This window comes from Mobula birostris, chromosome 12, assembly GCF_030028105.1.
Source record: "Mobula birostris isolate sMobBir1 chromosome 12, sMobBir1.hap1, whole genome shotgun sequence".
NCBI lineage: Eukaryota > Metazoa > Chordata > Chondrichthyes > Myliobatiformes > Myliobatidae > Mobula > Mobula birostris.
The window spans coordinates 29719108-29742883 of NC_092381.1; the positions used below are offsets into that span (position 1 = coordinate 29719108).

Genomic DNA, 23776 nt, shown 5'->3' on the forward strand with positions numbered 1-23776 from the left:
AGGAGGTTGGTCAAGAAGATTCAGTCACTTGGCAATGTCTAATCCGACATTGGCTTCACGAGGGAAGTCAGACAGTGGTAGTAGAGGGTTGCCTCTCTGACTGGAGGCCTGTGAGTAGTGGTGTGCTGCAGGGATCAGTGCTGGGTCCATTGTTGCTTTGCATCTACATCAACAATTTTGATGATAAAGTAGTAAACTGGATCAGCAAATTTGCAGATGACACCAAGATTGGGGGCGTACTGGGCAGTGAGAAAGGTTATCAAAGCTTTTAGCAAGACCTGGAACAGATGAAAAATTGGGTTGAAAATGGCAGATGGAATTTAGTGCAGAGAAGTCTGAGATGTTGCACTTTGGGAGAACCAACCAGTGGAGGACATACATAGTGAGCTGATGAGTGTGGTAGAACAGAGGGAGCTGGGAATACAGATTCATAATTAATTTCTTGAAAGTGGTGCCATGGGCCGTTAGGGTTGTAAAGAGAGGTTATGGCACATTGGGCTTCATAAATCAAGGTACTGAGTGCAGAAGTTGGAATGTCATTTTGAAGTTATATACGACGTTGGTGAGGCCTAATTTGGAGTATTATCTCCAGTCTGGTCACCTATTACAGGAAGGTTATCAATAAGACTGAAAGAGCAGAGAATATTCAAAGTTCAAAGTAAATTTATTATCAAAATACATATACAATACCTTGTAAAAGTATGCAGCCCCCCAACCCTTTGTTCATTTATTACTAGGATTTTTGATCCATTTAACTGAGAATTTTTATTTGTCAATCACATGCTCCTTTTTCCACAGTAGAGCCCCCAAAACATGGAAAATTGTGAATCATCAAAAACTGAAATATCAGCAGTTCAAAAGTTAGTTGAACTACATCTCGCAGTTATTATAGCCAGTAGTCTTTTTGGATGAGTCTCAATTAGCTTTGCACAGTGTGATGGAGCAAGATTTACCCATTCCTCCTTGAAAATTGCTCAAGCTGTGCCAAGTTAGTTGGGCGTGGAGGTAGACAACTTTCTTGAGGTCTTGCCAGAGATGTTCGATTGGGTTAAGGTCAGGACTCTGACTGGGCCACTCACATCAATTTTCTTCATTTGAAGCCACTCAGTGGTTGCTCTGGCAATGTGCTTTGGGTCGTTGTCTTCCTGAAAGATAAAATTCCTCCCAAGTGTAAGCTTTCTGGTAGATGCTAGCAGGTTTTTATCCAGGATTTCTCAGTACAGTATTTAGCAGCATTCATCTTCCCATCAATCCTGACCAGGTTTTCAGTCCCTGCTGCGGAAAAGCATCTGCATAGCATAAAACTGGCTCCACCATACTTTACGATAGGGATGGTGTTCCTTCGCTGAAGAATGGTTTTAGATTTATGCCACACATACCGCTTAGTGTTGAGGCCAACAAGTTCAACTTCGGTCTCATCCGACTACAAGACCTTCTTCCACATCTTTAAGTATCTTGTAAGTGATGCTTTGCAAAGTCTTTATGGGCAAGGATATGTTTTGTTTTTATTGCCAGAGTTTCTTCCTTGCCACTCTTCCACAAATACCCTTTTTGTCTAAGGCCTTAGAGATTGTGGAGCTATGAACTTCATCTCTAATGGCAGACACTGACTTCTGCAGCTCACTCAGTGTGACAATTGGCATCACAGTAGCCTCTCTTACAAATGCCATTCTTTTCTGATAACTAAGTTTGGGGGCGGGGGGGCTAATCCAGGCAGCGTGGTTGAGGTATTTTCAGTGCCTTTGAGATGGTCTTGTACCCTTCCCCAGACTCATTTCCCTCACTTGTCTAGAATGCTCTTTTGTCTTCATGTTGGTTTTGTCTGTTGAAAATCTACTATTCTGTTGGACCTTACAGAGAGAGGGGCTATGCATTTTTATAAATTCATTGAAAACAGGTGATCCTCCAATTTTCTATATTAATAAATTGGGTGAGTTGGTAAAGCAACAGTAAATTGCACCTGGGGAAAGTTAGCATAGTAATTACAAAGGGGATGAATACTTTTTCAGCCTCACAATTTTGATTTTTAATTTTTAATATACTGTTGACAGGTTTTGTCTTTTGACTTAACATGATGCACAATGTTTTGTAGAAACATTTACGCCAACATCGACAACTATGAGATTCATTATCTTGTGGGCATACTCAATAAATCCAATAACATTAATAGAATCAATGAAAGACCACACCAATCTGCAAAAGATAACAAACTGTGTAAATACAAAAAGAAATGAGAAAAAAACTATGTGTAAGGGGGTTTTGTCTTTTATGTTACTGTGTAGGCTAATTAAAATGGCTTCTTTGTTATGTTATACTTGGGAATGCTTCTTTGTTATGTTAAGCGCCGAGAAAGTTCTTGCGCTAGCAGCTTGTTTTGGGTTAGACTGTGATAAGATGTTATGAACCAGTTGGGATAATTGTTATGTTTTTGGTGTATCTGAAGATATTGTATGCGCGGGGTTTTGGGGAGAAGGCGGGAGAGAGAGAGAGAGACAGAGGATGGACCAGGTGCTGTGAGTCCGCTAACGGGGTTGGACCCCAAGCGGGGCGTTCGGCGAGGAGAGGCGACAGAAACGAACTCGTGTGGAGCGTCTGGTTGACCACCGTCGTTAGTCCCAGGCGGCCGGTCAAGGTGGTCTGAGGGGTCGCAGGGTGAAGAAGAAGGGTCCAGAGCTCCAACTGAATGTGCACGAAGAGGTTGAACTTTGATAAGTGTGGCGCCTTTTATTTTCCTTTATATTTTATTCTCTATTAATTATATAGTTCCAGTAATATCTATAAACTGTAAATCATTTAATCGTATCTGGTGTATTGTCTGTTATTTGGGCGGGGTGAAGTACATCACACAGCATCCACACAAACTATTACCCAGTTTGGCGGGGCTGAGGGCTGTTTCCCTAGACAACAGCGAGCTGAGCGACCCTGAGGCTGGCCAGGGGGGCTACATATGCAATTAATATCTCCAAGGATGTTGCCAGGTCTTGAGCAGCTGAGTTATGGGGAAAGATTGAATAGGTTAGGACTTCATTCTCTAGAGTGTTTGAGATAGAGGTATACAAAATTATTAGGGGTATAGATAGGATAAATGCAAGCAGGCTTTTTCCACTGAAACTAAACCTAGAGGTCATGGGTTAAGGGTGAAAGGTGAAATGTTTAAAGGGAACATGAGCGGTAACTTCTTCACTAGGAGTGGTGAGAGTGTGAAAGGCTGCCAGCAGCAGTGGTGGATGTGGATTCGATTTTAACATTTAAGAGAAATTTGGATAGGTACCTGGATGGGAAGGATATGGAGTGCCCTTGTTTGGTTGTATGTCAATGGGACGAGGGGTATGAATAGTTTGGCATGAATGGGCTGAAGGTCCAGTTGCTGTTCTATAGTACTCTATGACTCTAAGTGACTTTAATGGTGGAATGGTTGTTGGTGCCAGACAGGGTGGTTTAAGTATCTCAGAAACTGCTGATCCCCTGGGGATTTTCACATACAACAGTCTTGAGAGTTTACAGAAAATACTGCAAAAAACCTACAGTTAGCGCAGTACTGCGGGTGAAAATGCCTTGTTAAAGTAGAGAAGTCAGAGGAGAATGGCCAGATTAGTTCAAGTTGACAGTTACTCAAATCACCATGCTGTTCAACAGTGGTGGGCAGAAAATACACAACACGTTGAATCTTGAAGTGCATGGGCTCCAGCAGCAGAAGACCACAAAGGGTTTCACACCTGTGGTCACTTTATTCGGTGGTACCTAATAAACTGGCCACTGAGCAGCTATGAATGTACCTTTAGAAGTGAGCTACTACATGGAATAGTCTTGAAATATTCTTGCGCTAAATGCAGTTTAGTTTGAGGATGGCTGGCTTTCAAATAGGATGCTCTGTTAATAACCACCAAAGCAACTGAGGCTCTAAACATCTACTGTATGTGTTCATACTCACAGCACAGATAAACTGATAATTGCTATCTTCCTAATTCATATTCTCCTATTATCTACTTTCTAAAATGTCCACTGTTTTTACATTTTTAATTAAATAGTCCTTCGATGAATTGGTTAATGGCTTTCAAGAGGAGTCCATGAACTTAGCTTTACTATTCTAAAATGAGGAAGGAAATCAGCCCAGTTATTGCTTATAAGGAATAAACACCATATATTTTAAACAATAATTCATGAGGAGCTTTTTATGGCTCTGGCCTTGTACTTGTTGGTGTTTAGAAGAATGAAGGGGGCTCTCATTAAAACCTATCAAACATTGAAAGGCCTAGATAGAATGGATGTGGAGAGATGTTTCCTACAGTGTATCATTTTAAGACCAAAGAGCACAGCCTCAGAATAGAGGGACATCCATTTAGAACAGAGATGAAAAGTAATTTTAGCCAGAGGGGGTGAATCTTTGGAATTCATAACCAGAGATGGTTGTGGAGGCCAAATCATTGAGTTTGATAAGTTCTAAATTAGTAAGAATGTCAAAGGTGATGCGTAGAAGGCAGGAGAATGGGATAGAGAAGGATATTAAATCAGCTATAAAGAAATGGTGGAACAATATCGATCGGCCAAATGACCTAATTCTGCTCCCTATGTCTTATGATCTAAAATGGAAAATTTTCTCATTACTCAAAAGACTAAAACCTGAACTGCTTAATTCCTATTTAGTTTGTGGAAGCAGTGGCAGAGCCAGCTGCATTGTACATTAACTTGGCAATGTGAAGGTGGTGATAAAAGAAAATATCTCTGCTTCAATGAAGGTGAGCAACAACACAGCATACAGATCTATGCTGGCACCCTGCTGTAGGCACAATTCATAAATAACCTGGAGGAATGTTTGTACATCAGTGTTAGTGATGATTTCAAGCTAAGTGGCTAGGTAATAAACCTTAGGTAGATAATCAGTGTTCAGAGACCCAAACCAATTAAACATATATGCCCGGGAACTATAGGTGGATTTTAATGAAGAAATCACAAATATGTGCATTTTGAAGGGAGACATTTGTAAAGAAAAACAAAATTGAATTGCGAAGGATGGAACTGCATTTAGATTGAACAGAGGCATTTAAGAAGCTCTTAGATAAGCACATGAATATGCAAAGATGAAGGGATATGAGCCATGTGCAGGCAGATGGAGTCATTTAATTATGTTTCATTTGCTTAAGTAGTTAAGCACAGCATCATGGGCTGAAGGACACGTTTCTGTGCAGTACTCTGTGTATGTGCTTTGAGCTATCCAGGAGAAATGGTATTCCTCTTGTCTCAGATTAAAGGTGAGTAAGGAAAAGAGTTTGAACATTAAGAAAATTTGTAATTGTTAAGAAATTATCACTAACAAACTCCAGATATGGAAACTCTATTTGGTGGTATATGACTAGAGTTATTCTAAATTCCTATAGGTGTAGAACTCAGATTTGGAATGATGTGCAAGTTTTGATTTCTTCCTTTTAAAATGTTATCAATATGTCAATGAGTGTTCAGGGAACAGCAACAGGAATGATTTTGGGGTTCTCAATAATGAAGGGTGAACAACAGAGCTGAATGTGATTCTGTTAAGTCAGGGTATGAATAAAGCTTTTTAACTGCTGAGGCAATGATCATAAAACAGTTTATTTGAATAAAAACAGAGGATTCATGTGTGTAATAATTAACTATCCTTAGTTAAAATGAAGGATTAGAAGAATCAAGACTGACATACTGGGAAATTTTTATTTATGGCGTATTGGAGAGATTCCTTGCACGTCACAGCATCGTGAAACAATCAGAAAATTGTACCGTGGCCGAAAGATTCATTCTTTCTTTAAAAAACACATTCATTACATATTCCCAATCATTCAGGATTTAAAAAAAATTATTTGGAGATACAGAACAGCCCACATGGTCCAGTTAATCCCATGTGCCCAATTAACCTACAAATCTGTACAACTTTGGCACGTATTAGAAATCTGGAGCACCACGCAGTCACAGGGAGAACATACACGTTCCTTACAGACAGCGGCAGAATTGAACATGCATCGCTGGCACTATGCTGCTATGCTACTGTGATACCCCTTATAATGGACACATTCTGCACTGTCCTTTCAGGTTGGGAATGAAATGGTAGAAGAGCTTCTCAGGCAGACGAAGGGAAATGAATACTGCAAAGATTCATTTGATTATCAATAATAATCACAAAATCTTCCCGTATAACTTTTTCTGATTAAGCTAGATTTCATACGATCCCTGTCTGATGATCCAGGCTGCCATATTTGTTCGATGTCCAGATGAATTCCAGCTCATTTTGCCGTTTTCAAGATTACTTAGTGAACAATTTCTCAAATGAACTTGCTGTTGTCAGCTGTATATTCGGATGAATTACAAAATGATTGCAAACAAATTAAACCTATTCGAGAAGGTTAACCATTAATTCTTCACCCCCATCGTTAACATTCAGGAAGACCCATCAATTTACTGTCCACTGGGTCTTCAACCATCCAAGACCATCTACTGTGTTGCCTGTTTTAAATAAAGAGAAATAAATATAAATCTACCTTTTCTAATAATAATGCTACTGTAAAACCTCTTGTTTGGTCTCTATTGTTCTAGTATACAAACTTGATGCCCTGAGAGGTGACTGGCACAAAGAAAAACCAGAAGTGACAGGTTGATTTATTATTTTTTTATTTGGCCAATTCTAGTGGGCTGATAGAATTGTGTAAAGTGTAAGGCAGAGATTGATAAGTTTTTGATTAGTAAAGGATAAAAGGCAGGAGAATGGGGTTAGAAAAAACCTCAGTGTTATTGAATGGCAGAACAGACTTGATGGGCCGAATGACTCCTAAATATTGGTCTTATGAAACACTGGTGATTCTTTGTAGCTTTCAGAAAGAAAATGAAAATTTCTTGAAAAGGTAAGAACTACTAAATAATGAGGAAAAGTAATTGTATAGTCCTTCAACAAGCTAGCAATTGGCCTGTGCTGTATAATTATAAGGTTGCTAATATATTTGGTGTTTTATGTTTGTACAAAAATGTTTGTAACGAAGATATAGTTTTCCAGGAAACCTACCTCTTGGAGTATACTCGCAACCTATATAACCTTCGTATCCTAATTTTTCCAGCAGGTTGAAGATGTATTGATAGTTGATCTCTCCAGGACTATCTGGTTCATTCCGGCTGGGGACCTGTGCGACTTGGATGTGTCCTGATGTAAGATGACACAATATATTAGACGAGTAATCTATCCTTCGGGAATCTTAACTGAAAATGTGTAAAGTTGTACGTGGGATGAAGAATGTAATTCTCTTGGAGACCTCTGCATGGAATTCAGACAGAGATCGATGTTATGAGCTATGTGACTGGAATGTAAAAGTGAGAAGTAGTTTTAAATAATGCTTATAAAAATAAGAGGAATGTTATGCATACTGATTATGTTAATAGACTAGAAATTCAGAGGTCAGGATTAATGAATGGGGGGGGTGCAAATTCTAATCCCACAACAAACAGGCAAATTTTAATTCAGTTGATTAAAAAGATCTTGTATATAGAATTAAAAAATAATAGTGGCCATGAGACCACCAGATTGTTAAAATAGATCTGCTTTGCTAACATATTTCAGGAAAGTAAATCTGCTCTCCTTGTCTGGTTTATTCCACTTGAAATTCCAGAGCAGCAGTATGGTTAGTCCTCAACTGTTGTTTCAACACATTAACAGCTCACAGTTAATGGTTAGTCTATGGATCAGCAATAAATCCTGGCTTTTCCAAAGAGATTCATTTCCAAGTATGAATAGGAAAATAAAGATTTAGGAGAATATTGATGAAGACTTCTTCACTCGGCCTAACATCTAAATAGTTTTGGCAAAACCTTTGTAAATTGATGGTCTGGTTAGTGTACATGTATGTGAACTGGAGCAAAACTTTGTGGATCATCTTCATGGTTCTACGCATGTGCTCTTTGGTGAAGGAGTTTTGGGGAATCAAATTTTCCAACATAACCAGCAGCTGGAAGGTCATTTTATGGAGAACAAACACTAATCAATCAAATTCTAGACTCCTTTTATATGTTGGGCATATTACGTATCTTGACTGTGTGATTAGTTTAGGGAATAATGAAGTTTGCAGCTTTAAAAATTAGTTTAACTATTTATTCAGTAGTTTGTTTATTTATTGTATTTGCACAGTTTGTCTTCGTTTGCACATTGGTTGTCAGTCTTTATTTTTTCATTAATTCTATTATATTTCTTTGTTCTATTGTGAATGCCTTTAAGAAACTGAAATTCAGGGTGGTATATGGTGACATATGCGTACTTCAATAATAAATTTACTTTGAACTTTGAATACACAACGACAGAGTTGCTAATTTCCTCAGAGCATACTCCTGGACACCAACACATATAATGTACAGTACAGTAGCTCATATGCCAGAACGGTGCTGAAGAGCACAACTGGTAGTAGTTCTTTCCTAGGAATAAGATGTTAAACCAATGACATCGGTATGAACATAAAACATGGTTTTGAAGAGAGTTTGTCCCAATATTCTGTTCTCTCCAAGTAGCAATTTGCACAGCAGCGGATGGCTGCTAGTGGTGCGTGGGAGAACCAGCAGTGAGTGAAAGGACAGAATTGTAGAGCTGGAAAAAATCCCACAGAGATTATTGCAGTGGGGTAGTGGAGGGAGGGTTGACATCAGAAAATCAGGATGAGAATTTGAAAGCTGAAGTGTTCTTCAATCAGGAGTTAATGTACTGCAGTGAAAGCAGGCATGAAGGGGCTATGAGGCGGTGCAGAGTGCAGACATCCCACCTCTCCCGGAAGTTCCGGGAGTCTCCTGCATATTGATAGCGGCTCCCTGACGCCCGGAAATTATATACAATATCCCGGAAATCAAATTTTTTGAGAGGGAGAGCGAGCATCCTGATAGGTCTCTCTTCATGCTAAGTAGACCTATCAGTTTTCTCTGTGGGCGGACTTTACAGTCGACCTCAAAAATAATGACAGTGTTGCTCACTGCATTGTTTGCAACAGTGACTTTTCTATTGCCCGTGGTGGGATAAAATGTAAAAGACATGTTTAACAGGTGTCATTCATTCATTAGCATAGCTAATATTATTTAAACGAGCTGGCTAGCTGCTAAGGAGCTACTCTACTGATGTCCTATGTGATGAGGCCAAACTCCCTGTAGACTTGCTTAAAGTTGTAATAGAATAAAGATGATAATATAAGTACATATTTTAATGTTACATTTTCTGCATATACCCAACTTGATTTACAGATTAGACAAAATCACTAAACAAAGTATTACATACACCCTTGGAGGTCGACCGGCGGTGGGGGAGGGGGGGGGTAGGATATGGGGTTGCAGGGCGGGGCGGAGCTACCTCCCTGAAATGAGTTTTTGCAGGGTGGGATGTCTGAGAGTGATTTTGAAAGACACAAGAGATTCTGTAGCTGCTGGAAATCTTGAGCAACACACACAAAATGCTGGAGGAACTCAGCAAGTCAGCCAGTCAATATTCCCTCTAAGGCGTGCGCACCCACACATCATTTGTTACTAGTGCACAAAGGAATTTAAACTGCGCACAAAAGGTTGTCACCATCCTACCTCATTGGCTGGTTAACTATATTTCACAATCATACACAATCACATTTCCTTTTCCAGTTTCTGATACAGACTGCGATGACAACGTGGAGTTTGCAATGATTTATCTACAGGTTTTAGAATTGGCTTATTCGTACTGTTTTTATTGAAATTATCCAGTGCACACACGTTGCTGCCACCGGGCAAAAAATTGCACAGCACAAGATTTTTGTGCACTCTGGTCATTACAAATTAGAGGGAACATTGCAGGCAGTATCTATGGAAGGGAATAAATAGTTGATGTTTCAGGCTCAGACTCTTCAACAGAACAGGAAAGGAAGGGGGGCAGAAGCCAGAATAAGGTGGTGGGGGAGAGGGGAAGGCGTATAAACTAGCTGGAGATAAATGAGACCAAATGAGGGGAAAATAAGATGGGTGGTTGAGGGGGAATGAAGTGAGAAGCTGGGAAATGATAGGTGGAAGAGCTAAAGGCCTGAAGAAGAATAAATCTGAAAGGAGAGAACAGTGGACCTTGGGATAAAGAGGAGGAGAGGAGAAAGGTATGTAGGTGGGGAAAGGAATAAAGTAAGAAGCTGGGAGGGGATAGGTGGAAGATGTAAATGGTTGAAGATAGAATCCAATAAGAGATGACAGTGGATCATGGAAAGGAAGGAAGAGAGGACCAGGTGAGGAGAAAAGAAGGAGTGAGAGGGCAACCAGAATGAGGAATGGAAAAAGAGAGGAAGAGGAAGGGGGAAGAAATTGCCAGAAGTTAGAGAAAGTGGTGTTCAAGCTATCAGATTGGATGCTACCCAGATGTAATATGTAGTATGACATCATCATGGCAATAGACAAGTCCAAGATCTCAAGTTTATTAAAGGTAGAATCTAGGATGCTAATTATGAGTTAGAATTATCAAAAGTAAGGGTAGCAAAGACAATGAAAAAGTAGTCAATGCAGTCTTACACTGCAAGTTTTGTTTTCCTTTCCATTCAGATACATATGTAGCTTCTCTGAGGGCCATTTCTGTAACAATACAGATGGGATCATAACCAACATTCATACTCTGGGCAGCCTAGATCTATAACAGTGCAGAGGTTCAATTGTATCAATGTTGACTTTCCAGAGCATGAACAGATATTACTATGAAGAATAAACACAAGAGATTCTAGTGTTTGTTCCTGAAGAAGGGTCTTGGCCCAAAATGCTTACTGTTCATTCCTTTCTGTAGATCTGCTGAGTTCCTCCAGCATTTTGTGTGAGTTACCATAAACAATGGGCTTCAGTAAAACCTATTTCTGGTACATGGAGAGATAATTGTGCAACTCTGTATAAAACACAAACATAATGCACACTGAAAGAAAGTACTTGCCTATGAGAGGGAAGTAGTTGGTGATGCTCTGAGTCAGATTCCCATCCATAATCTGCCAGTGAAACACATCCTGTGTCCAAATAGACTTACTTCAGTTATTACGGCATCAGGCAGAGCATTCCAGCAAAATAGTCCATTTGTGGAAATATAAAACCTCATCACAAAACCAAACACAGCACAAGAATGTTCATCTCTTACTTCGGCCTCCTCCCATACTAATTGACCCTTTAACTTATTATTCTCTTCCCTTCTGCCTCACATAATATCAAGTCACCTTTAGATGCATCAAAGGAACTTCTCCTCAACTATTCTCATTTTGTAATAAACATCTTCACTATTCTGATTCTATCACACTATGCACTAAGCGGCCACTTTACTAGGTACAGGTGTGGTCTGCTGCTGCAGTTCATTCAAGGTTTGATGTGTGGTGCAAGGATGGTCTTCTACAGACCGCTGTCGTAACGTGCAGTTATTTGAATTACTGTTGTCTTCCTGTCAGCTTGAACCAGTCTGGCCATTCTCCTCTGAGCTCTCTCATTATCAAGGCATGAACTGCCACTCAATGGATGTCATTTTGTTTTTCACACCATTCTCTGTAAACTCTCAGAAACTGTTGTTCATGAAAATCCCAGATCAGCAGTTTCTGATCTATTCAAACCACCCTATCTGGAGTCAACAACCATTCCACGGTCAAAGCCACTTAGATCACATTTCTTCCGCATTCCAATGTGACCACATCTGCATGTTTTTAGGCACTGAGTTGCGCTGCACGATTGGCTGAATAGATATTTGCACTAATAAGCAGGTGTACAGGTGTACCTAATAAAGAGTCCACTGATTGTATGTTAATGTCTCCCCTGAACATAGAATAACAATGAGACACAGTTGTCATTCAAAGGCAATTGAAAGGAACGTGCGCCAGAAGGAAATGTTAGAGGAGGAAATTTTCAAGGACACAATGCCCTGCACACAACAGGTGGCCTGTCAGAAAACTAAAGGTGCATTACTGCTTTGCTTTCAATAGAACACTACCGACAATACAGCCGTAATATGTTGCTAAGATGCATATTGTACACAAGTGGCAATGGGCCCTTCTGCGGTGCGGAAGCTGCAAAGCACTGGACAGCCAGACCCTACAGAGGATAGCAAAACATCGCCGAGAGGATCATCGGGGACTCCCGTCCCCCCTGTTTCCGAGTATAACCGAGAGCAGTGCAGACGAAGGGTCTGAAGCATTGTAGAGTATCCCTACCACCCATCCCACAATATCTTTGACCCATCACCACTAGGAAGGAGATACAGAAGCATTGGAGTAGGGCTGTCAGGCTGGGTAACAGCTTCTTCCCTCAGCTTGTGAGACTAATGAACACCCTGCCACCACTGAGGTCTTGCCACTAGGACAGGGAGCTGCTTCTTGTTTACCTGCGCTGCGTACCAACAATTTTGAATGCATTTTGAATTATATTTTATTAACGTATTTATGGTAATATTTTGGCTTCTGTGCTGTGTGTGATATGTTTTGTGGGTGTACTATGGTCCAGAGGAATATTGTTTCATTTGGTTGTATATACAGTATGTACAGACAGATGACAATAAACTTGAAATACAAGAACGAGAGTACAAGTAGAGAATCAGCCCCTCAAGCCTGCTCCACCATTTACTAATGACCAAGGCAGATTTAAAATGAATCAAGACAGAGGCACACTGACACTATTTTTGTTCGTCATATTCTATCTGTCAAATTCTTGCATGTTTACTTATCCCATGTTCCTTTGCAGGCTGCTTTTGGCCTCTTCGCAGCTTGAGAGCTCACCACTGCTTGTATCAGCAGCAAACTTGGCTGCAGAACACTGTCCTCATCCATCATTGATGCAGACTGTAAGACCTCAGCACTGATGCTCCCTGCTTTGCCAGTGCGGGAATTACTGGTGCAAATAGCACATAAGTGGTTACTACATCAATGTAGCTTTTTCCTGTCTGCTATTTTAACTCATACAAATTGCCTCAAGTAATTCAAGTAATTTATAACCTAAAGCTTACAAAATTTATCCATTAGTGTGTTTATTTTTAAGAATAGCTGCAATGATTAGAAAAGAGACTTGCCAAACACTGACAGGACGAGGGCCTCCCTGGTCTACTGCCTATTAGTTTCATTATGATTGCTTTACCCACTTTTATTAATTATTTATAATACCTAAAGCTATATTAATATTAATAAAGAAATTAACCGTGAGCTGCTGTGGCTGTGGCAGATGTGCTTATACCTGTGGCAGGCACCACTAGTTAGAATGATGCCTTTACTCAATGTGGAGCATTGCCCTCAGTAAAGGGTCACACTTCTGACATGAGAACTTTAAATTAGTGGAGATTTCTCTGTGCTGGAAACACCACCACCACACATTTTAAATCAGCAATGGTCATGGGTGTAATAGCAATTGTATATAATATAATTATGAATTTATGTCCTGATGCCTCTAATAAAATTAAAGCTGACTGGGAAAGAGAACTTGAGATTAATATACTGACTGAAAAATGGGAAAAAATTCTTCAGTTGGTGAATTCATCCTCTGTATGTGCTAAGCATAGGTTGATACAGTTTAAAGTAGTTCACAGGGCTCATATGTCCAAAGATAAACTATCTTGTTATTACTCTTATATGAATCCAATATGTGACAGATGCCAGTCTGAAATTGCCTCTCTAACTCACATGTTTTGGTCATGTCCCTTGTTGGAGAAATATTGGAAAGGTATTTTTGATATTATTTCAATGGTCCTAAATATAGACTTACAACCTCATCCAATTACTGCTATCTTTGGACTACCAATGATAGACTCAAATAACTTAACCTCTTCATCATGAAGGATGATTGCATTTCTTACTTTAATAGCTAGAAGGTCCATTTTGTTGAATTGGAAAGAGATCAACCCTCCTACAGTATTTCATTGGTTTTCACAAACTATGGTGTGTCTGAATCTGGAGAAAGTTAGAAGTGCAGTTTATGACTCTTCTATTAAGTTTGAAAAAATTTGGAGGCCATTTATTCAGCATTTTCATTTGATGTAATTTGATCATTTCCAAACTTGTTTTATTTCTCTGTACTGTTGTAAGAGAAACAGAATGGAATCGTTGACACTGAGGTTTTCTTCTTTTACATTTTTAAGTTGTTAGTTTTGCCCAAGTCTTTTAGTTTAGTTTAGTTTTTTTTCTTTTGGGATGGTTTTTTTTTTCTTCTTTTTTTTGCTTTATATTATCCGTGATCAGTTCTACATGTATGGAAGTTTTGGTAATTTCCACTATTTGGGTTTGCAATTACTCTTTTTTTTAAAGGTAACAATACATCTCATAGTATCTGTATTATTGCTATGTTTTGTTTCTATATTTTGAAATTAATAAAAAGATTGAAAAAGAAAGCAATGGTCATGGGAGCAATATTAATATTCAGACTGCTGCTCCTCAACAACAGAGATTTCATTATTGATTCATTGGACTTCCAGTTGCTTCTTCCATTCCCCATCAAAGCAGTTCCCCTTTACCTTAGCTCCTTGGTCTTAAATCGCTGGCTGCTTGGGAAGAGGGGAGAACCGCCTTTGATTTTCAATGTCACTCACCAGCTGCAGTTTCAGGTTAGGCCGGTCCACCTGCCGCAGGATCTTCACAGCTGCAATAAACAATACATCCTTATTAATCTTCCCACTGACTCACAAGGGCAGCAACTGCTTCCAGTGGCCTGAACCATCAAGATCCCCAGCCACACTGCAGTGACTAATTATCCAAATGTGTGAACTTTAGAGGACAGTGCCTGCCTTCCAATGGGACCCAGCAGAACGCTTCAAACAGGCTTATGTTTTACAGCATATGATTGATAGAAAACTGTAGAGAAAATGAAGCAATAATATAATCTCTGAGAGAACTATATTGCAGTACAATAATGGTAAAATTACATCCTACAAAAGGAAGCCATTTAGCGCATCATGTCTGTGACAGCTCTTTCAGACGGCCATCTAATTAGTTCCACAAACCTGCTCCTTCCTCACAGCCGTGAAACATTTTCTATTTCCATACAAATTAGGAGCAGGAATAGGTCACTCATCTCTGTCTGCCTGATCTACCATTTAAGAAGATCATGACCGATCTGTGTGTAACCTTAACTCCATGTTTCAGTTTACTAAAGTTAAACTTTCATCTCCTTGCTTATTAAGTACCTGTCTACCTTTCCCTTAAAATTAGTCAGAGACTGCCTCCAACATCGTTTGAAAAGAATGCCAATGACTCAGAAATCACAGAGTTCTCAATATCTCTATCTTAAATAGGTAATCCCCTTATTTTTAATAGTGACTCACTGTTCTCGATTTTCTACAGGAGGAAATGTGCCACATTCAGCTACAAAGAGACTTCAGGATCTTATTTACAGTTAATGGTACATCAAGTCAAGCTTACTGTCAAATGCAGAAGCACAGTGAGGTACTGGTGCAATGAAAAAACTAGCTTGCAAGGGCATCATGGGCAGGTAGATTCAGATGACAATACACAGAATGTAAATTGCACAAGACCGAAGGAAAAAGGACTATGTAAGACAAGAAATCAGTGTGGAAAAAAACACGATGAAGAGGCAAGTCCACGGTAGAGCAAAAGGTTGTACAAAGTGTTCTGTTGCTGAAGCAGGATTAGGGATGTTCAAGGTGGTTTGAGAAACTTATAGTTGTAGGGTTATATCCAATTGTTTTCCGAATGTCATTAGGGAATCCGCTTCCATCTTTTCAGGCACACCCCAGATCAGAGTGCATCGTACTGAATAAAGCAAATCTCATTTCTGCCTTTTACCACTTGTTGTAACTCTAGTTCTGGAAATATCTTGGAAAGTGAGTAGTAGCTCAGGTGGTTGAGTTGTTTTCGATCTTGGTAATCCATTTGCAAACGTTTCGTCATCATTCAAGGAGACATCATCGGCACACCGATGAGTGAAGAACAACCCCACCCAACCAAATCTATTTCTACTGGTTCTGGCCACTCCTCCCAGTGGTGCTACCATAGTCCACCTCATTGAGAACATCTGCATCAAAGCAACTGTCAATCTGTTTTATGAAAAGCTTTCTTATTATAGCCCAGAAGGAGACTACTCAGCCCATGGAATCTACGCCTGTTCTCAGCAGAGTAAACCCGTTAGCCCCAATCTGCACATCTCCCTGTACCTCTGCATAGATAGTAAGAGGAAGAAATTCCCAGGGAAATTAAGTCAGGCCAGGTTGGTGACATCACTGATTGGTTGGAATCCATGCACCATGACTATTCGAATGGAGAGAAAAGTATCAGGGATCATCATCATCATCAGATACAAGCTGAAACAGGTAAAGAACAATGTGGTTTGTGAAAGACAAAGGTACAAGAAATATTGATGTTAAGGATACTATCAGAACGAGCTATTCAAGTGCAAAAAGATTTGTTTGTTCTATCGACTACACAAAAGCATTTCATAAAGTGAAGCACAATAAGTTATTTGAAATATTACAGAAAACTCTAGATCTAGATTTGAAAGACCTCCGCCTAATCAGAAATCTGTACTGGGAACAAACTGCCGCTGTAAGAATAGATGGAGAAGTGAGTCAGTTTACGAAAATCAAGAGAGGCGTTAGACAAGGGTGTGTTTTCTCCCGATTCATTTAATATGTACAGTGAAACAGTATTACAAAAAGATAAGAGACATCTTGGGAATCAAAGTTGGTGGTGAAAACATCAATAATTTCAGATATACAGATGACACTGTGTTAATTGCAAGTACGGAGAAGAACGACAAAACTTAATTGATACAATTTTTGAAGAAAGTGCAAAAATGGGTCTATCTATCAATTGCAAAAAGACAGGATGTATGGTGATATCCAAAAAGAAGGAGAATCCTATCTGCAGGCTGAGAATAAACGGGGAAGACATAAAACAAGTACAGAACTTTTGCTACTTAGAAAGCTGGGTGACATCAGATGGCAGGTGCGACATGGCCATCAAAAGAAGAATAGGGATGGCAAAAGACACCTTTACAAGAATGAACAGTATACTGACCAATACTAAACTAGGCATGACAACCTGTCTCAGAGTACTGAAGTGCTATGTTTATCCAGTTATGTTATATATATATATATGTTGGACAATATCTAGCAACATGAGGAAACGAATTGATGCAGCAGAGATGTGGTTTTTGAGGAGGATGCAAAGAATATCATGGACGAAATGAATATCTAACGAGGATGTCATGAACAGAGCAAACACAAAAAGAGAAATAATGTATGAGATCATGAAAAGGCAACGTAACCTCAATGGACATGTGATTAGGAAAGAGGAGTTAGAATGCACGGTAATTATGGGAAAGATTGAAGGGAAGAAAGCAAGAGGAAGACAAAGACAAAGACAAATGATGATGGAAACAGCAGCCAGAAGACTGGAAATGAATACCAATGAATTGATCCACTTGACCCGAGTGTGTGGGCCATGGCAGTCAAAGCTCAATCTGGGCACGGCACCTGATGATGATGATCAGTTTGTGGACTTCCCATTCACTCAATTTTGATTTGTGTTTCTTTTCTGCTAATAAATAGCAGTGGAGAAAATAAGCCTGAGGAGATTTCAGTGCATCACATTTGTGATTCCATCCTAACCAGGGTACATTTAAATTCAGTAATATAACACTACTATCTGTAACATTTTATACAGCTCCCTCCCAACACCCACTTCCTCTTACAAGTTCTCTCTTACCATGTTGTGGTGTACTCAGGAAGTAGTTGGGATCCGTGATTCGTGTGTTAATAGGTTCAATCAACCCCACCATTCCCTCCTGATTGAAAGCAACAAAAACAAACGTGTTCAGACCAGATTCATGGAAGAATAAAAAGGAACATTTCAGACACAATTTCGGGCAGATTGATAGGTACAGCACCACCTGCTCTCTACGCCTCCTGGGGAGTCAAAACTGTAGAGTCCTCAATATCAGGAGGATAGAGGAGATTCTTCAAACGTCACAAACAGTGCAACAGGTAAAGAAGACAAAAAGTCAAAGTTCCAGGTTGAAAGTCAAGTTATCTGTAACAATAATTCTAATATCAGTAAGCACAGATACTGATATTGCATTGCTAATATCTATCACTTTAGCTATTTATCGATAGATATTTTATTGATCCCAAAGGAAATTACAGTGTCACAGTAGCATTACAATTGCAGATGTACAAATATACAAATATTTGAAGAGAAGTAATAAAGAATAAAAAATAAGTTACCTCAAACAATCTAACAGGAGGGGGTTATCACTTCCCTGGCTATAGGTTGACTTATTATAGAGCCTAATGGCTGATGGTAAGAATGACTTCACACAGCACTCTTTGGAGCAGCACAGTTCTTTTAGTTTATTACCAAAAGTGCTCCCCTGTTCAGCCAAGGTGACATGCATAGGGTGAGAAACATTGTCCAGAAGTGCCAGGATTTTCCATAGGGTCCTTTGTTCTACCTCAGCCTCCAGTGTGTCCAGTTTGACTCCTAAAACAGAGCCAGTATTTTTAATCAGTTTATTGAGACTATTGGCATCACCCATGTTGATGCCATTGCTCCAGCACAGAACCGCAGAGAAGATTGTACTGGTGACAACAGACTGATAGAACATGTGAAGGAGAGGCTTGCATACTCCAAAGGACCTCACTCTCCTCAGGAAGTAGAGGCGTCTCTGGCCCTTCTTGTACACAGCTTCTGTGTTGGTGCTCCACTCAAGTCTGTCATCCATGTGCAACCCTAAGGGTACTTTTAGGTCCTCACCATCAATAGTAGCAGGGAGCGCAGCAGGCTTATATTAATAATGCTAGGAATATTACAAGTTTCTATTCTCACCAGATTAAAACTTTGGCTTTATTTGTCAAGACCTACATCGAAACATACAATGAAATGCATTGTTTGCGCCAAATCAAATCAGCGAGGACCATGCTGGACAGCCCGCAAGCCTCGTTTGCTTTTATAATTTGCACGGTTTGTGTTTTATTTCTCTCTCCGCACATTGGGTGTTTGTTGGTCTTATTTTTAAATGGTTCTTTCAAGTTTCTTATTGTGTGGCTGCCTGTCAGGAGGTGAATCTCAGGGTTGTATAATTTATATATACTTTGATAGTAAATGTCCTTTTAAACCCATGCAATCGTGGGGTGAATGTACAAATTCTTACAGACAGCAGCAGGAATCAAACCCTAATCTTACAGCTAGTGTACTGTAAAGTGTTATGCTAACCACTACGCTACCCGGTCACCCCAGCTATCTACATTAATTGTTCTAGAACTCTTAATCTCACCAGCTACTGATATCATAGGTTTGAGTACTATTATCTGTGTTTAATCTCGCTGGTTACAGTAAAAACCACCAACTAACTATTAAGCAGACAGGTACGATTGCATGCAACACACATCAAAGTTGCTGGTGAACGCAGCAGGCCAGGCAGCATCTGTAGGAAGAGGTGCAGTTGACGTTTCAGGCCGAGACCCTTCGTCAGGTCTCGGCCTGAAACGTCGACTGCACCTCTTCCTACAGATGCTGTCTGGCCTGCTGCGTTCACCAGCAACTTTGATGTGTGTTGCTTGAATTTCCAGCATCTGCAGAATTCCTGTTAGATACGATTGCACAGCGATCTTGCAGTTAATCCCTAACAAGTGCAGAGTGTGAGATGCGATCAGGGTGAAGACAGATGTACAGGGAAAAGGAGTCGTTTTTCATCATTGTCTACAGAAATCACGAGTTTTGACATTCCATTACCATTGAAAGGATATCTGCCGCATATTTCAGATTTTCAATAAATGTGGCTTCCATCTTTGTGAAATCAGCTGATCTGTCTAGGCCCACTGGAATGCGTCCAGCCATCAAATGGATCCTAAGCAAAAAGTACAGTGCAGTTTAGAAAGTTTCATTGATATAACAATTTAAAGCATTTTTAAGATGAATATCTTTTTAAAAAAATTCATTCTAAGATCATGGACATCACTGGCAAAGTTGACATTTAATGTTCATCCATAATTGTCCAAATCTGATCGAATCTTTTGAGTTTGCAGCATTCTTTCATGGGGAGGTTAAAAGAACCACAATAGTGTGGGCTGCGAGTCATATATCAGACTTTAGGTGATAGAAGACAGGCTCCTTAACTAACAGCTTCTACTTCCTCAGAAACTAAAGAAATTTGGCATGTTCCATCGACCCTCATCAATCTTTATCAAGCATCCTATCTGCAAGCATAAGGGGTTTGTATTGCAACTGCTTTGCACGTAACTGCAAGAAACTGCAGAAGATTGTGGACACAGATTAGCACATTACAGAAATGTGTCTCACCCCCACAGCCTCTGTCTATACTTCTTACTGCCTCAGTAAAACAGCCAGCAAAATCAAATATACAAACTACACTAGACATTCTTTCTTCTCCCCTCCCATCAGGCAGAGGATACAAAAGCCTGAAAGCACATATAACCAGGCTTAAAGACAGTTACTACCCTGCTGTTATAAGACTATTAAATTGTTCCCTAGTACAAAAAATTAGACACTTAGCCTCATGATCTACCCTTATACTTTATTCTGCATTGTTATTGTTTTACCTTGCTTTACTTCGATGCACTGTGTAATGATTTGATCTACAGGAACAGTAAGCAAGGCAAGATTTTCACTGTATCTTGGTACATGTGACAATAATAAACCAATTCCCATAGTGGCTGTTCAGAACCTACCCGGGATTTGTAGCAATGATCCAGTCTCCTCATGCACACCTTTACACTTCAGCACTACCTTTTATTATTGTTTTCAGATTTGATTTTAATCTGAACCAAGTTTTCAAACTACCAGATTACAAACTGATTTGCATCAGATGGATTACGAATCCAAAGTTTTGGAATACTGTGAAGACTGGGATCACTTGATAAAACACATCTGGGATGGTATACCTATTACAATCCAGGATAAAAGCAAGCTTAGGGAGGACTGAAACATATAACAATCAGTTGCATTGTTCACTTTTTATCAATCTGGTGCTGACCAATCTTAGCCATCACCTTTCAACCATATTTATTAATTAGTTGATTATAACCAAGAAAAGAACATCAGCGGAGGTGGATTGTTTTTGGAGTCACTTTTCCAAAGCCGCTGGTTCTTCACTTCGACACTAGATTTCTTCATATATCTGATAACTTCTTAATTTCTAAAAGATTTATCCAATGTGTATTTGAGCAAATAATATCTGCATTTACCATCTCCTTGGGTATCCTGTTCTACAGATTGGCCACTTGGTCACAAAAGCATTGCATCATTAGACTAGCCCTATCATTACACAGATAAGAGCAGCAATCACTTGATGCTGTGTGCTGTGTTGATTACAGCTGTCAGGTATGCTACACAGGACTGTTAATCACCATTCATCGTAATGCTGACTCTGTACTTGGACTATTGAGGATAAAGAGAGTTACAATAACTACTCAGACTACAGGACTGTAACTACCAAATTTGGGAGCTACTTCTGCTGTGTGTCAATGCTCTGAACACAGCTCAAGAGGGCTTCAGTTCAGTGTTCAAAGTTTTAAGGAAAACACATGTTCACCCAGTCCATGGTATGAGGAGATTCTGTCCACTAAAGATTGGGAGATGAGATCATGGAGGCTGAGTCAATGAATGATGTTTCTGTTTCCAGGAATGAAAGGATTAATGTACGAGGAGTGTTTTATGGCTCTAGGCCTATACTGGCTGGAGTCTAGAAAGGGGGCGGGATGGGTGGTTAGCATAATGCTTTACAGTACAGGAAACCCGGATCCAATTCCAGACACCGCCTGTAAGGAGTTCGCGCATTCTCCTCGTGACCGCGTGGCTCTCCTCCAGGTACTCTGGTTTCCTCCCACAGTCCAATTCGTACTGTTTGTTTGGTTAATTAGTCATTATAAATTGTCCCGTGATTAGGCCAGGATTAATTTGTGGGATTGCTGGGCGGCATGGCTCAAAGGGGAGGAAGGGCCAGTTTCACGATGTATCTCTAAATAAATAAAAACAAATCTCATTGAAGCCTATCAAATATTGAAAGGCCGAGATAGAGAGGATAAGCCTAGGACCAAATGGCACAGACACTTCCACCTGCAACAACTACCTCGATTCCAGCCACTTCATAGCAAAAGCAGGATGCTTGGCTAATCTCTGTACTCATGCTATTTTATTACATGTAAAATAATGGAACATAGCTGAACTCTGCTGCATATGGTCTTTAAAAGTCACCTTTCAGCTCTGATCTTTATTTCCCATTCCAATCTAGGATTAGCTCTAATCTAGGACCCTCATTCTCTTTCAAGCCCCACCCCAGGACTTTCCCTCCTTCCCATGGCCGCAGTCCAGGTGGAATCCTCAGCCTGCTCCAGCACACTCCATCTCCCTCCCGGTCCTCCTCTGGACCTCTGCAATCATTCTCTTGGCCTCCCTTTCTTCTAGTTCTCGGCCTAACCTTTCTCCTCTTGATCCTGTGCTTGCAATCCCTGAAGGCGAGGGGGAAATGTGCAACCTCAGGAAGCAGAGGCAAATTGCACACAGCAACACCAGAGGTCTGGATTGGACCTGGGTGACTGGAGCTGTGCAACAGCAGCACTACTGCTGAGCTTCTGCTAATTGTCAACGCTCATTCAGCAACAGCAAGGGGGTTGATCCTTACCGCTTGCAGTTCACAGTTCTGGCATACTGCACTGCTAGATTGAGTCCTCTGCGGAATTCAGCTTGTTGCTGCGGATCAGCTCCGAGCCCAAGTTCTCCTCTTTCTTTGTCTCCTGGAAATTAAGAGACCATCACAGAACAAATGCTGAGAATCTGCAGTGCTGGGTCAAAGAAGGTCCGTTGTGATCTGAACAGGGCATTAGTTGTGGCAGAAGCACAGATGATGGAGTGAAAGATGGGCTGGCCCACCACATGAGCCTCAGTCCCAGTATTAAGCTGACACTGAGTTAAAACAGCAAGCACGATCCTATCAAGTAACAGAGTGGGCTTGAGGGTCTGCTGACCTTCTCCTGATTGCATTTCTTACATCCTTCACTGAGTATACCAGGAAATCTGAGAGCTTGAACTCTTAACGTTCAATCATGATTAGAACGTCCTAGCTGCATGACTTCTATGGAATAAAAATTGATTCCATTGACATTTACAACACTGATGGACCATCTAGGCGGTACTGTCAATCTGCTTCCTCATGGCAGTCTCCCAGGGTTGTTTGTGTGGAGTTTCTATGCTCTTCCTCCGGTTTCCTCCTATATCTTAATGATATCAGGGTCGGTAGGTTAATTAGCCACTGTAGATTATCCCCAGTGTGTTAGCAAGTGGCAGGATCAGCGGGAAGTTGTTGTAAGTGTGGGGTGAATAAAATAGGAATAACGTAAATAGGTACTCAATGGTCAGCATAGAGTCAACAGGCTGGAGGATGCGCTGGCATTGGAGAGGGTCCAGAAGAAGCTCATGAGAATGACCCCAGGAATGAAAGGATTAACGACTGAGAAGCTTCTAATGGCCCTGAGCCTGTACTCACTGGAGTTAGCCCATAAGACAGAGGAGCAGAATTAGGCGACTTGGCTCATTGAGTCTGATATATCATTACATCATGGCTAATTTATTGTCCCTCTCAATTGCATTCTCCCATCTTCTCTCCATAATGTTTGACACCCTAACTAATCAAAAACCTATCAATCTCTGCTTTAAATATACTCAATGACCTGGCCCCCACAGCTGTCTGCGGCAATGACTCCTACAGATTCATCACCCTCTCGCTAAATGCCTCATCTCTGACCTAAATGGATGTCCCTTTATGAGGCTGTGCTGTCTGGTCCTAGATTCACCCACTATAGGAAACATCCTCTCCACAT

General features: G+C 40.3%; 1 protein-coding gene across 6 annotated transcripts in view; it reads right to left on the bottom strand.

Annotated features, from left to right (window-relative positions):
* Nucleotides 1-645: 645 nt before the first annotated feature.
* Nucleotides 646-23776, bottom strand: part of hyi (hydroxypyruvate isomerase) — a 36085-nt gene continuing 12954 nt past the window's right edge. For 3 of the 6 annotated variants that reach the window (XM_072273539.1, XM_072273542.1, XM_072273540.1), the window contains exons 3-9: nucleotides 22582-22693; nucleotides 19674-19788; nucleotides 17649-17727; nucleotides 14516-14565; nucleotides 10907-10976; nucleotides 7025-7159; nucleotides 646-6471 (exon numbers count right to left, since the gene is read on the bottom strand). In XM_072273539.1, coding sequence (XP_072129640.1) covers nucleotides 6419-6471; nucleotides 7025-7159; nucleotides 10907-10976; nucleotides 14516-14565; nucleotides 17649-17727; nucleotides 19674-19788; nucleotides 22582-22693 — 614 coding nt within the window. In that variant the 3' untranslated portion in view covers nucleotides 646-6418. The remainder of the gene's footprint in view (nucleotides 6472-7024; nucleotides 7160-10906; nucleotides 10977-14515; nucleotides 14566-17648; nucleotides 17728-19673; nucleotides 19789-22581; nucleotides 22694-23776) is intronic. The other 3 variants (XM_072273543.1, XM_072273545.1, XM_072273544.1) reach the window with 3 other exon arrangements.